The sequence below is a fragment of the Coenobita brevimanus genome, chromosome 76 (genome assembly GCF_032717465.1).
Source record: "Coenobita brevimanus isolate Jiangsu-jjx chromosome 76, ASM3271746v2, whole genome shotgun sequence".
Classification (NCBI taxonomy): Eukaryota; Metazoa; Arthropoda; class Malacostraca; order Decapoda; family Coenobitidae; genus Coenobita; species Coenobita brevimanus.
Genome location: NC_137029.1, coordinates 7,473,991 through 7,487,904, shown reverse-complemented (window position 1 = coordinate 7,487,904; position 13,914 = coordinate 7,473,991). Strand labels below are relative to the sequence as shown.

General features: G+C 42.8%; 1 protein-coding gene across 1 annotated transcript in view; it reads left to right on the top strand.

The window, feature by feature from the left end:
* LOC145408230 (uncharacterized) overlaps positions 1–7,850 on the top strand; it is a 28,847-nt gene extending 20,997 nt beyond the window's left edge. Inside the window, exons 2-4 of the mRNA XM_080278988.1 lie at positions 2,160–2,300; positions 4,525–4,666; positions 5,974–7,850. Coding sequence (XP_080135114.1) covers positions 2,212–2,300; positions 4,525–4,666; positions 5,974–6,684 — 942 coding nt within the window. The 5' untranslated portion in view covers positions 2,160–2,211 and the 3' untranslated portion in view covers positions 6,685–7,850. The remainder of the gene's footprint in view (positions 1–2,159; positions 2,301–4,524; positions 4,667–5,973) is intronic.
* Positions 7,851–13,914: the final 6,064 nt, after the last annotated feature.

Below are 13,914 nucleotides of genomic sequence, written 5' to 3'. Positions count from 1 at the left end.
CTGCCATCACTGGCCTCAGTACTAACAAGGCATATGGGCCTGATGGGGTCCCTCCTGTTGTTCTCAAGAACTGTGCTTCTGTGCTTACACCCTGCCTAGGCAAACTCTTTCGTCTTTGTCTGTCAACTTGTACCTTTCCTTCTTGCTGGAAGTTTGCTCTCATTCAGCCAGTCCCAAAGAAGGGTGACCACTCCCAACCCTCCAACTATCGTCCAATTGCTTTAACGTCCTGTATTTCAAAAGTTTTCGAGTCAATTCTTAATAGAAAAATTTTAAGGCATCTTTCCTATCACAACCTTCTTTCCGATCGTCAGTATGGGTTCCGTCAGGGACGCTCCACTGGCGATCTTCTCACCTACCTTTCAGACTCCTGGTCATCCTCCTTTCGGGACTTTGGCGAAAGCTTTGCCATTGCACTTGACATCTCAAAGGCTTTCGATCGAGTCTGGCATAAATCTTTAATTTCCAAACTGCCCTCCTACGGTTTCTATCCTTCTATCTGTGCCTTCATCGCTAGCTTCCTTTCTGGTCGTTCTATAGCCGCTGTTATAGACGGCCATCGTTCTTCTCCTAGATCTATCAACAGTGGTGTTCCTCAGGGCTCTGTCCTATCACCAACTCTCTTCCTTTTATTCATCAATGATCTTCTAAGCTGTACATCTAACCCTATCCACTCATATGCTGATGACTCCACCCTTCACCTTTCCATTCGGTTCCCGCAACGCCCATCTCAACAGTTACTTCAACAAACAAGGGATGAGGCTATGGCACACCTAATGTCTGACTTGGCTCGTATCTCTGACTGGGGTAAAAATAATATGGTTGTCTTTAATGCATCTAAGACTCAGTTCTTACACCTTTCAACCCGACAAAATCTTCCACGGGTATACCCACTAATGTTTAATAATATTCAGCTTAATCCTACATCATCCTTGTACATGCTTGGGGTTTCATTTACTCGGGACTTATCTTGGAAAGATCATATTACATCTCTTGTAAAATCTGCTTCCAAGAGATTGGGTGTGCTAAGCCGACTCCGCTCTTTCTTTACCCCTGCGCAATTGTTGACTTTATACAGGGGTTTTATCCGCCCCTGTGTGGAGTACAACTCTCATGTGTGGGGAGGCTCCCCTCATACAGCTCTTCTCAATAGGGTGGAGTCAAAGGCTTTTCGTCTCATTAACTCTCCTCCTCTTACTGACTCCCTTCAACCTCTGTCTCTTCGCCGCACTGTTGCATCTTTATCTCTTTTCTATCGCTACTTTAATGGTCACTGCTCCTCTGAACTGTTTGCTTGCATTCCTCCACCTCTACGACGGGCGCGTAGCACCCGTCTGGCAGCAGACTCTCATCCTTTTTCTGTCCAACTCTCTAATGCAAGAATTAACCGTTACTCCCAGTCTTTCATTTATACAACAGGTCAACTCTGGAACTGTCTCCCTCTGTCTGTATTTCCTGCTGCCTATGATCTCCAGTCTTTCAAACGCAGTGTGTCCAGGCATCTCAAAATGATCGGATCTTGAATTTGGCTCTATATTGTATTTTGTTTTTCTCTTGGAGGGAACTGTTACTGCGGACTCATGGCCTTTGGTTCCTTCTTCCTCGCATAAAAAAAAAAAAAAAAAAAAAAAAAGGAGTATGGTTGTTTTAGACACGTAAATTTTAAGGATCAAAGCAGTATCACCCGTCCACGCATTCCCTTCAGCATATCTTACGGCGAGATATATTTGCGTACCAAGAAAGAATAAAACGTTCAGTGGCAGAAAGTACCTGGGGAACCGTATTTTGGATTTCATTAGAGGCTTCGTAGCGCCTATTCCATGAGCGATTTATACCGGCAGGATCAGTAGTTGTGTCATGTGGAGTTACAGTATGGGATCGAAATTTGTGTCAGGTGTAGTTACAACCTGGGTCTTAGGAATATTAGACACTTTATCAACACCTTCACTCCGGTCAGGCTTTTTACTGAGTTATCCTTGCTACCTGCAGACGTATTTATTCATCTTAGATCTCTATCAGTGAAGGGTTAAATGAAACCTACATCTGACCTCTCCAGGTCGAAAAGTCTGCCCTAAACTTAATAAACTCGCCAGGAGATTACAAGAATGAGATGAACATCCCCTGATTGAAGGAGTTAAAAAGCACATTGAATTTAACAGGTTTTGGAGGCGACGCAACACCCGAGTGAATCCAGCGCTTTGAGGAACGGTGATGGTGGGAGTGGAGGGTCTGTTGGTGGTGGGGTGTCTGGTCGGTTTGGGTATGGGGACTGCACCATGCCCACGTCCACAAGATAAAGGGTAAGTCCTAACACACACACACACACACACACACACACACACACACACACACACACACACACACACACAAGCGATAGAAGCATTGACACACGGGACATCCATACACATCCATACATTCACACATACATGCATACATAACATCACCCTCCACATACCTGTATAGACTATTAGAAGGTTGAGTTTCACCTCAAAGTGTGAGTGAGAGTAAGGGCTCGTTCTGCCTATGCCTCGCTCATTCAAGTAGGTGTAGTGCAGCGTAAACACTTAATTCTGCCCAGAGATTAACCTGATGACACTCAAGGGAGAATGTAGGCTAGACCTCTGCATAAGAGTATACCCACCAATGGGGATGCAATTAATTATGAACTGTGTGTGTGTGTGTGTGTGTGTGTGTGTGTGTGTGTGTGTGTGTGTGTGTTTTATGCCAGGAAGAAGGAACCAAAGGCCAGGAGCCCACAGATTGTTCCCTCCAAGAAAAAAAAAAAAAGATAATCCGAGAGCCAAATTCAAGATCCTTACAAGATCCGTGTGTGTGTGTGTGTGTGTGTGTGTGTGTGTGTGTGTGTGTGTGTGTGTGTGTGTGTGTGTGTGTGTGTGTGTGTGTGTGTGTGTGTGTGTGTGAAAATAACTCAAACAGACTTTCCAGTTTTAGCCAAACCTGGTGGAAGGGTTGCGGGCTAGCCAGTGAGTAAACCTTTTTTTATTTATTTATTTTGTTTTTACAGTAAATCAAAGGTCAAGGTGAGATGACCAGGTTACTTCAACACTTTTTATCCGATGTAGACTAAACTTTGTGGAAGGATTCAGGTTAAAAATGGATGAAGAGATTTAATACTGAGAACAATCAGTCGGAAGTCAGAGTCAGATGGAGAGGTCAGAGGTCAACATCAGTGGGCAAAGTCAACTCACACACACACACACACACACACACACACACACACACACACACACACACACACACACACACACAAAATTGGTGGAAGAGTTAAGGATTAGACAAGAATGGTTTTATTCGATTTTGAAAGTAATTTGTCGAAGATAAAGGTCAGAAAGCAAAAGCAAATATTTGGCCCTTAGCTCAGTTGCTGGCCATGGATGTTGACACCTTTGAGTGACCCTTGTTGCTGTTGTTATTGTGGTTGTTTCTATTTTTTGATCGGCGTGTGTGTGTGTGTGTGTGTGTGTGTGTGTGTGTGTGTGTGTGTGTGTGTGTGTGTGTGTGTGTGTGTGTGTGTGTGTGTGTGTGTAGACAAAATAAGTCAAATTTGTTAATCCGGTTTTAGCCAGACTTGGTGGAAGGGATGACGGTCAGTTAAGCCGTTGACTTTTTTCTTTATTTCTTTTTTTTTTTAGAACAATAAGCCAAAGATCAGAGACACAGGTCTAGGTCAAAATTAGACCAAGCAAGATCACCTTAAAAGTTTTTGTTCAATTTATGCCAGACTTGGTGAAAGACTTGAGGTTAAGACAAGAATGAAAAGACTTGATTTTGAGAGCACGAAGTCACAGATCAGGGTCACAGGGGAAGGTCAAATTTTATCCCATGTTTTTGAATGCGAACAATATAGCTAAAACAGTTTTGATCTAATTATACAAACTTGGTGGTAAGAGTTTAAAATTCAGGCGATGGGTTAACCTGTAGTGTTTGAGAACAAGGCCAGGGTCACATGGTAAGGTCAACCTAAGGTTTTTATCCGGTGTAGACTAAACTTTGAGAGAGGAGTCCGTGTATACTATGAATAACAGGACTCGATTTTGAGATGAAGTCTTGAAACCTGTGACTAGATTACCTTGATAGAAGACGGTTATTCGGTAATCTTACTGCTAAGAAAGGAACTCTAAAAGCATGTTAAAGGTAATGGTGAAATGCTATATCGGTATGATGGAATGAAAAATCAAAGCCATTTATATAAGTCTGAAATACAAAGATTCATATGGCGACGAAAAGCGAGGATGGTTTGGTGTGTGAGGCAAGGTGTGCTGAGTAAAGACAGGGTGTGGTGTGCGAGTTAGTGTGCGTGTGTGTGTGTGTGTGTGTGTGGTGTGTGATGCAAGTTGTGTGTGGTGTGTGTGGCAGGGTGTGTGTGGTGTGTGAGGCAGGGTGCGTGTGATGTATGAGGAAAGGTGTGATGTGTGAGGCAGCTTGTGTATAGTGTGTATGAGGCAGGGTGTGGTGAAATACTCTGGTACTTCGGATAAAGAGATACTGTGTTGTGTGAGACAGGCAGTGCTCGTCGGTGAAGCTGCTATTGGGCGCCACCAACGAGATTAACCTGTCGGTGCTGCGTCAGTTGTGTGTGCAGGGCCATCAGCACGTCGTCGATAGCCCAGTGCCTCGACGAGCTACTACCATCGCAAGTACAAAGGTGGGAAGCATTTCAACATTCCGGATCCTATGCTGTATATGTTTGTATTTCTATCTTCCTACATCCAGACGCCTTAATCCCGTAAAGGGTGGCCACAGACAAACCGCCTTCATGTCACTCTGTCCTCTGCTTTTAGTCCCTTACATTCAAAACACACACACACACACACACACACACACACACACACACACACACACACACACACACACACACACACACACACACACACACACACACACACACACACACACACAAACCCTTTCTATTATATCTCTCCACTCCATCCCACCATCTCATCCTCGGTCTCCTCCTCTTCCTCCTCCACCTCACTCACATACACTCGTCTACAGTAGCCAGCCTCTTGCTCTCAAAGAGGAAATATGTTTTTGTTTCTTTCTTCTTGGTGTTAGTTTCGTTCTTCTTGTCAGCACGCGTTGCCACTGAGTCACGCCTTTATTTTTGGTCCATATGGCCAGAAACTTTCGATGGATAAGTACGGTACCTGAGCCCGGTATCTAGAGATGCATTTCTCTCTCTCTCTCTCTCTCTCTCTCTCTCTCTCTTTCTCTAGGCGAGACCCGTTTACTCACATTTTCTTATTTAGGCTTGTCATATTTTGATATTATAGCTTAAAAAAACAAAAACAAAAATGAATTACCAAAAGACAGGCACGGAACCACCAAGTGCCCAAACCAAACCAATAAAAAACACGTGTTATATTCGATTTCAGTTGTTGGTACAGTACCGGACAAATTCGATTGGAACTTGCCTTGTAGTCTGATTGTTCTGTGATTCTTTTCATATCTGTTAATACACTCAGATACATGTGTTTACAGGTATGAAACAAACTTTGGAAATGTTATGCATTTGCTCGCAAATGTTGCCTCTCGTCTTCGTCCTATTCTTGCCACTTCAGACTAAATTTCAGACTGTGAAAGACTTTTCGAACTGGAGTGGTTAGATGAAGCCTTCAGTAACCCCTTTGTTACCAGTAGCCTAGCCAGGCCTTCACGAATGAGGGGGCCGGGCAAGGTGGAGTCAAGTCCTATTCTGGAGGACCGACAGCTGCACAGTTTGCACACAATAAATTAAATGAAATTTCAAGTGTGTGGGGGGGGGGGGGAGGCAGTGGAGCAACCAAGAGTCTGCCAGTAATAATGAAAGAATGAATTAAGTCATATATACCCCTCCAGTTCTTATTTAAATTGACAGCAGGCAGCAGGAAAAACTAAAAACAAGTCATCGAACTGAAGAATTAATTGGCCGTCGTGTAGTCGCTAGTCATTAATCTAAGCTTCCTTCTTCAGAGAGTGCGGCAGTTTGCGGTGATGAACCTGCACCGTGACAGCTTCAGTGACGCGATGAGCTGGACATCAGGCGGTGCAGAGAACGTGATCTGTGCGAATGACTGGCAGGTGGACGACAGTGTGCAGTTGACCAACGGGTACAGGTGGTACCGACACGGACTGCCCATGTGGCCCCTTCTCAACCAAACCATCGGATTCAAGAAACGTCCCCTGATCCGCAAGAAGCTCGATTGGCCCAGCTATGCTTTTGCCACCCCGCTTTACCTTGTTCAGCACGAGATGACGAACTACCGCGATCCTTTGATTGCTGTGTCGAAGCTGTTTTCAGGAGACGTCATTGCACAACAGATCGACGACAAACCACTCGATAAATTCATCAAACCCGATAAGTTTCAGGCAGAGGTTGTTCAGCTGGTTACAGAACTGGGCAACGACATATACACGAACCCGGAAGACTACAAGAACTGGCTCCTCCCACTCGTGAAGCGAAGTCTGGGCCCCATGACCGAATCCTTCATAGCCAGGCAGAAATCCCAGGGGTCGAAGGTGAGTCCGTTGTCTAGGTGTCCGGACGTGCTGTATGTCTTCTTCCTGCGCAAGCCATGTTCCGCCGCCGATGCCTGCCCCCTACTCAACGAGGTTCAGCTGGTGGTAAGAAAGGCTTCCTGCACTTCAACCAACCTCGTGGTCGGGTACTCAGAGGCCACATAGGACTTCATACTCATTGACTGAGGAAACTCCCAAACATCACATTCTTTTCGGCCTACTTTTGGATACAGCCCGTTAGTATTTTCCTGTACAGTGTGTCATATATAAAAAATGTATATATATGGGTGGCACATTACTACTCCCTTGTGTGATATTTATACAAGCACTGTTAGTCCTGAATTATAGCATACGATAGAATATTTAAGTATACTACGCAAGACACAAGTAGGTCTCCTAACCCAAAATACAAGAAAACCTCCCAACCCCGCGTGATAACTGGCCATAGTCTCCCTGAGGCCTGTTTTTCACACTGAGCTACAGGCTTAGTATTACTTATGGACATAATATGATAAAGTAAAGCTTATTACCGGTTTATGTTCTGTTTACTCTGACTTGGCCTTAAATTGCCGGCTTCCCACCTTGAATGCTGAGATATAACAGTAGAAGAATTCTTTAATATGATGGTCACGAGAAAGTGCCGTGAAGGGGATGGAGAACCGTAATATTGTCTGTGGTTGCCAATTAGCAATCTGTAATAAGCTTCAAAAGCATAAAAACCTACGCCAGGTCTGAGTAAAAGGAACATGGTACTTTGCTTGAAGTTAGGAATAAGCAACGGACATTCTCCCTGTTATGCACGAGTAGATGTTGGAACCGGGATTAGTTTTAGCGTAAAGAACATGTTAGGGTAAGATTCTGTGCTCGCATCTCCTTGTCCTTTTTGCAAGCATTAATCTCAGTTGGGCGATAATTTGGTCTCACATTTAATATTCATTTTGCGGGATTAGCAACAGACACGGGAAGGGTCTACACTGATTTTTCCGTGTTCCTTCTGTAAAACAATAAATGAATAAATAATAATCATAATAATAATAGATACAAATAATAGACAAATAATAAATATAAAAAATACTTGCAAAGAATTGATCATGTTTATGGATCTGGACCCAGAAATAATCAAACATTTACGCATGGTTTCTAGTAGCTTGTCATAGTATTTAACATTACCACCGACAAGAAGGCGAGAAATACTTGTATGTGTATTCGAGATTTCCATCATTACTGGCCTGATATGTGGATTTTCGCTTTTCTTTTTCATATAGTCAAGTTACAGTACATAGATTCTAATTCCAACATTTCTAAGTATGTTTGGCTACGAATTTATTGTGTAGTAGATAATTAAAGTTTTCTGTTACTTATTTGTTTTATTTTCTGGAATATGATGACCTTGAGAGTTTTGATGGGAGGATCAAAATTTTGCCTAGTGATGTTGAAAGATAGGCGGACAAATGAGGAGGTAGGGAGCGTTGTGGTGTTGCTGTGGATATGATCGAAAGCATTAGGAGAAATACTGAGAAGGTTTGGCCATGTAGAGAGGATGGAGAATGAGGACTGACTAGAAAAGTGTAAGTGAGGTGCAGGGGGGAAGCGGGAGAGGGAAACCGAGAATAATATGGAAGGATGGGGTGGATCTGAGACTTCCAGAACCAGAGGAACGTAACCCTCGAAACGGCAGAAATGTTGATCCTTTTGGGGAAAGATAGTTCAAACCTTCTTGTACGACGTGGTGTGATTTGTCAGGTAAAAATCAACTATGCAGCAGTTTCTCGTGCAAAGCCTCAGACCAGAGCAGCGCACACGTGAGACGTCAGTGGTCAGGGTGTTATCAAGGTCTAGTGAGATATAAAAAATACGAGGAAATGGCGATAACAGCCTAGGTCTAGCACTAGACCTAGGCTGTTATCGCCATTTCCTCGTATTTTTTGTGCTAATTGCGTGGATTATACCCTTCGCCATGAGTGACAGTGACCGGGAAAGTGATGAACGTTCATACCCACAGCTTACTCGCAAGCGTCTTAGGAAGCCAGAAACATGTAAGAAAGCAGTGACAAAGAAGAAAAGAGACAGTGGAGCCTACACCAGCCGTGCTACAAAGAGACTTGTTGCAGCACGAGACTTGGGAACTCCCTGTAGTGTCCGAGTAAGTGTTTCAGCAAAGTAGGTCATGATAATGCCCGCAAAATCTTTGGGTAATTTTTGGACAATGGAGGACCACAATGCTTAAACTCGATACATTCATAGCCGTGTTAGTGTCGTAGCTGTGAAGAGGTGTTACGTGAAAGGCAGAGACAGCAGGCAGTCTTCTCGTGTGTATACTGTCATTGTCAATAACGCTGTCATTGACATGTGTCTCGTTGCATTCCTCCATATCCACGGGATCTCTGAGAAGCGGGTCCGTAGTGCAGTAATGAAGGGCACCACTACAGACACTGTCATCGAGGACCAGCGAGGACGCCACGAGCCCTCCAACAAAACTTCACCTGAGGTTACTGAGTTAGTCATGGTCCACATCCGGAGTCTTCCCACCTGTACCTCGCATTACTTACGTGCAGAGTCCAAATCGTGTGTACCTCCTCGCGGCTTAAGTATGCAATCACTTTACAGGGGTTATGTGACTTGTCTGGAACGCGATAACAAGCAAGATTTGAAAGCTTCCGAATATATCTACAATAACATTTTCATGACGGAGTTTAATATTGGCGTTGAACCTCCACGATCTGACACCTGCAACTTTTGTGATGCCACCGACGTCGAGTTAAAAGACCTTCAACAGGGACGCGATGACAGTCGCATAAGGAAGCTCATTGTGCACAATAGTTGTCGCTGCCGGATGGAGGCGCTGACGAGTCGTTTGGCATCAGTACATAGGTACGTGCTTCTTTGTCCCATTCCGTAGAATTAGCCGTACTGTCAGTTTGGGAACAAGGAGGCGGAAATGTGGATAGTAGAGTAGGGCTCTGGCATAACCAGTATGGTCATGCCGGGTGTGGCCAACATTTACTAGAATCTACAGTAGACAAATTAAATTCGTAAAATGAGGGGGAGGGCCTGATGGTGACGGGAGTACGAGAGAGGAGATTAAATGAAAGTGGAGGCATGGGAGCGGAAGGTGCCAGGGAATCGCTAATGATTAGTCCTGAGAGGTTTTGAGGAGACTTAGAGTAAATGGTAGATATAGGGGCAGACAGTAGTTACCGGGTACTTCTGCCTCAGTTGGGGTGACGGTGGGAGGTGATGATGATGAAGGGAAAAGAAGAATTTTAGGCAGTGAAAGTAGTTCTCACCCAGCCATTATCGATGACATGCACCGTCAGTGTAAATGCAAATAGGAGTGGTTGAAGAAGTGTGGGCAACTGTGGGGAGGGTTTCGAGTCGATCGGCAGCAATAGTAGAAGAAAATATCAGTTTCTGACAGTGTCCCTTAAACTTGCTTGTTTTTTCTTACTTGTATTAGAGGAACCACGTGTAAAGTCATGGGTAACTGCAAATTTCATTTATAGCAAGACCATCCTGGATCCAGAGCATTGGTAGTTCATGCAGCTAACGATGCTTCTGATCGAGATTTCAAAGGTTTGTTGAGGAAAATCCCCAGGTCGATTCTTTTCGAGCTATGTGATATATATAATAATTACAAAATCAGTACTATATATTATATGGCAAAAACTCATTATCTTGCCTATGAAATAAAGTATTATGCTCAAATTTATCAGCTAATATTGTTACAGAGGTTAGAGGAATCTGTAGCAGGGAACATCATTTGGTATTTTGATGTCTGTTAGAGGTGTCCCTTAGGCGTTAAGAACAGTTTCGTTGTGTCATGTCTCAAAGCTCAGATGAAAAAAACATTCTGTGCGACGCGTTAAGAACAGTGCTTAAGGATCTCTCACTTTTTTCAGGTATTTCTTTTCAGTTTGGACTAGAATCGTCACCTTTTATTCAACTTGGTAGAAAGTAGAATGGCTGATCATATAATAGTAGCTGTGATACTGTATGGTTCATTCATTTTCAAGTAGATGATTTTTGTCATTTGAAGCTTGCGTCCCGTGGCAAGAAACGAAAATACTATGACATCAACAGCCTTACTTCTGCGTGACTATGCATATCATACTCTTGTGTCAGTCTCTTGTTTCAGTTCGACAATATGCAAGATGGGGACAGCAGTTTTACGCTTAGATAAATTACAAGAGGGAAGTATTCCAGCCAGATGAAGTTGTTGCCGACCAAGCTCTGTAGGTAATACTGTAGTAAAAGATGAGTGTCTTTTATGCTAACATTATCTGAGGCTACTATTACTGAAGAAGAAAAAAGCGATCAGAATATGTCTTCAGTAAGGAAAACTGGTGAACTTGGCAATGATGACGGGAGGGTGGAGAGGTAAACTGCCCCTAAACTGACCCCCCCCCCCCGTCCCCACAAACCCACCACCTCCCTTACCTATGCACCAATCCTCCCCACCTGAACCTCCCCTCCTTTCCTCTCTCTGCCTCGTACGACCACGGGCGAGGTTCTCTCTGCCCCAGACTGTTTGTACCAAGATCTGAAACAGGGACCTGGAAATGATAAGAGAGATCATACATCATGTCAACCCAGGTCATAGCTATAGACTGAACCCCTTCATATCTTGACAAAATAAATTCAGATGATGGGTCCGTATTCTCGTGAGTTAAGGAAACTCCCTAGCACCTCGTCCTTATCTCTTTTTTTTTTTTTTTTTTTTTTTTAATTCGGCTGGTTAAAGCAATTTGTATGTTATTTATGCTGATAATGGTGGTATTGGAATGATTTAAATGGCACAGAAAGGTTAGTAGGGACTATTTAGCAAAACAAATAGCATAGGAAGAAGTGTTATGTTGCTCCCTCAACCGACGAGAACATGGACCTTGGTCATATACACATGGGTTATCAAAAGGAGTGTTTTGGTAAGACATAGCTTACTGTTCGTTTTTTTTTTTTTTTTTTTTTTTTTTTTTTTTTTTTTTTAAGGGCGCCATCTTGTTCTATGACAAGTTGCACCTATTTCAAGGAGGTGTACTCTTCCCCACACAGCCACTCACACACTCATTTCTAGCTTGGGATCGTTGTCGCTCTGTGTCGCGTTGTGCATGGCCTACTATGACATATGATGCTCGTGGATGCAAGGAAAGGGCCAACAAAACGTCTGATCGATCCATTACCTTTCACAAGTAACTGATTTTTTATATATATGATTTGAGTCTTATGTAGACAGCTGTGGAGAGTATGGAGAGAGACTGACTAGAAGAGAGGTTCATGTATTTACCTATTTGTAGTATACAGGAATTGAGCAATGCTCGTGTTGTCTTGTCTCCATATCCACATTTATCAAGTCTACCTTTACACACATGAATGTTTTTCTCATGCACCACCTCTTTGTCTAGGTCGTTCCAAATATTTAAGTATTTACCTAATATACCTAACTGTGATATACACGGAATGTACTATGCTCGTGGGTTTCCGTCGCTGTTTCTCAATAAGTCGAATTTAACTTTAAACTCGTTTAAGTTTCTAGACTGGACGATCTCTTTGTCCAGGCTATTCCATAAGTCTATACTTCTGTAAGGAAAGCTATATTTCTTGATATCCTTCAAGCAGCTTGACTTTTTCAATTTCATTCCATGTCCTCTTGTTGCTCTCTTATCCCATACAAACAGATCTTCTTTGTCAATTTTATCTACTCCCACCATGGTCCTGAACACCGCAATCATGTCTCCCCTCTTTCTCCTTTCCTCTAACGAAGGCAAATCCAGTTTTTCCAGCCTCTCTCTGTATGACAGGTCTGCCAGACTGGGGACCATCTTGGTTGCTGTTCTTTGTATTCTCTCAATCTTGTTTATATCTTTCTTTTTGTGTGGGGACCACACTACCGCTGCATATTCTAACCTGGGGCGGATCATGGCCACTATCAATTTTTTCATCATTTCCTCATCCATATAATGAAATGCTACTCTTATGTTAGTCAAGAGTTTATAAGTCTCTCCAACTATCTTGTTAATGTGCTTTTCTGGTGACAAACTATCTTGGACCAGCACTCCCAAATCTTTCTCTTCTCTCCTTTTTGTGATTAATTCATTACCCAAAAAATAATTCAGTGATGGTCTCCTGGTACTTTTACCCATTTCCAATATTTTACATTTCTTTACATTAAATTTCATTTCCCACGTCCGGCTCCAATTGTGTATCCTATCCAAATCCTCCTGCAGTATTTTACAATCCTCCTCAACCTCTATCTTCCTCAAGATCTTTACATCATCAGCAAACAGACTTGCATAACTGTTCACTCCATCTACCATATCATTTACGTAAATCAGGAACATTCCTGGCGCCAACACTGAGCCTTGAGGGACTCCACTTGTTACTTCCCTCTATCCAGACATCTTTTCCTTTATTACTGTCCTCATTTGTCTGTCTCTCAAAAAGTCTCTCATCCATCCCAGAAGTTTCCCCTTTAGTCCTCCTATATATTCTAGTTTCCACATTAGTCTCTTATGAGGTACCTTGTCAAAGGCCTTCTCTAAGTCTAAGTACACACAATCCACCCAACCATCTCTCCCCTGTACCACATCAATCGCTCTTGAGTAAAAGCTCAACAAGTTAGAAACACATGACCTTCCACTTCTGAATCCAAACTGACATTCAGCCAAAATATTCATCTCTTCCAGATATTTTATCCATCTGTCTTTCAGGATTCTCTCACACAATTTTGCGACCATGCTAGTTAGAGACACTGGTATATAATTCAGGGGTTCTTCCCTGTTTCCTCCCTTGTAAATTGGTACCACATTTGCCCTCTTCCATTCTTTTGGCACTTTCCCCTCTTCCAGTGAGCATACAATTAAGCTGTGAATTTTATCCGCCAGTTGTTCTCCGCATTCCTTCAGTACCCAATTAGAAATTCCATCAGGTCCTGGGGCTTTCCTTACATCTTGAGTTTCCAGTAATTTATACACTTCCTGTACCTCCACTTTTATATCTTTCATCACCGGAACATTTCTAATCACTCCCTCCCCTTCCACAAGCTCCTTTTCTTTAGTGAAAACTGACTGGAAACGTTTGTTCATTATTTCTGCTTGCATTGCCGCATCCTTAAAGACCTCTCCTTCTACTTTCAACTTGGTGATTCCTTCCTTTTGTTTCAGTTTGCCATTAACAAATCTATAAAACAGTTTGGGTTCATCCTTGCATTTGTCAATTATACCTTTTTCAAAATTCCTTTCTTCTTCTCTACGTATTCTTGTGTATTCATTTCTTGTTCTTTTATATTCTTCCTTTGTTCTGTCGTTACCTCTTTCTCCAATTGTTCCACGCCTTATCTCTCTCTTTTTTTGCTATCATACACCTTCTATTAAACCACTCCTTTTTCCTGTTTTCTTTCCC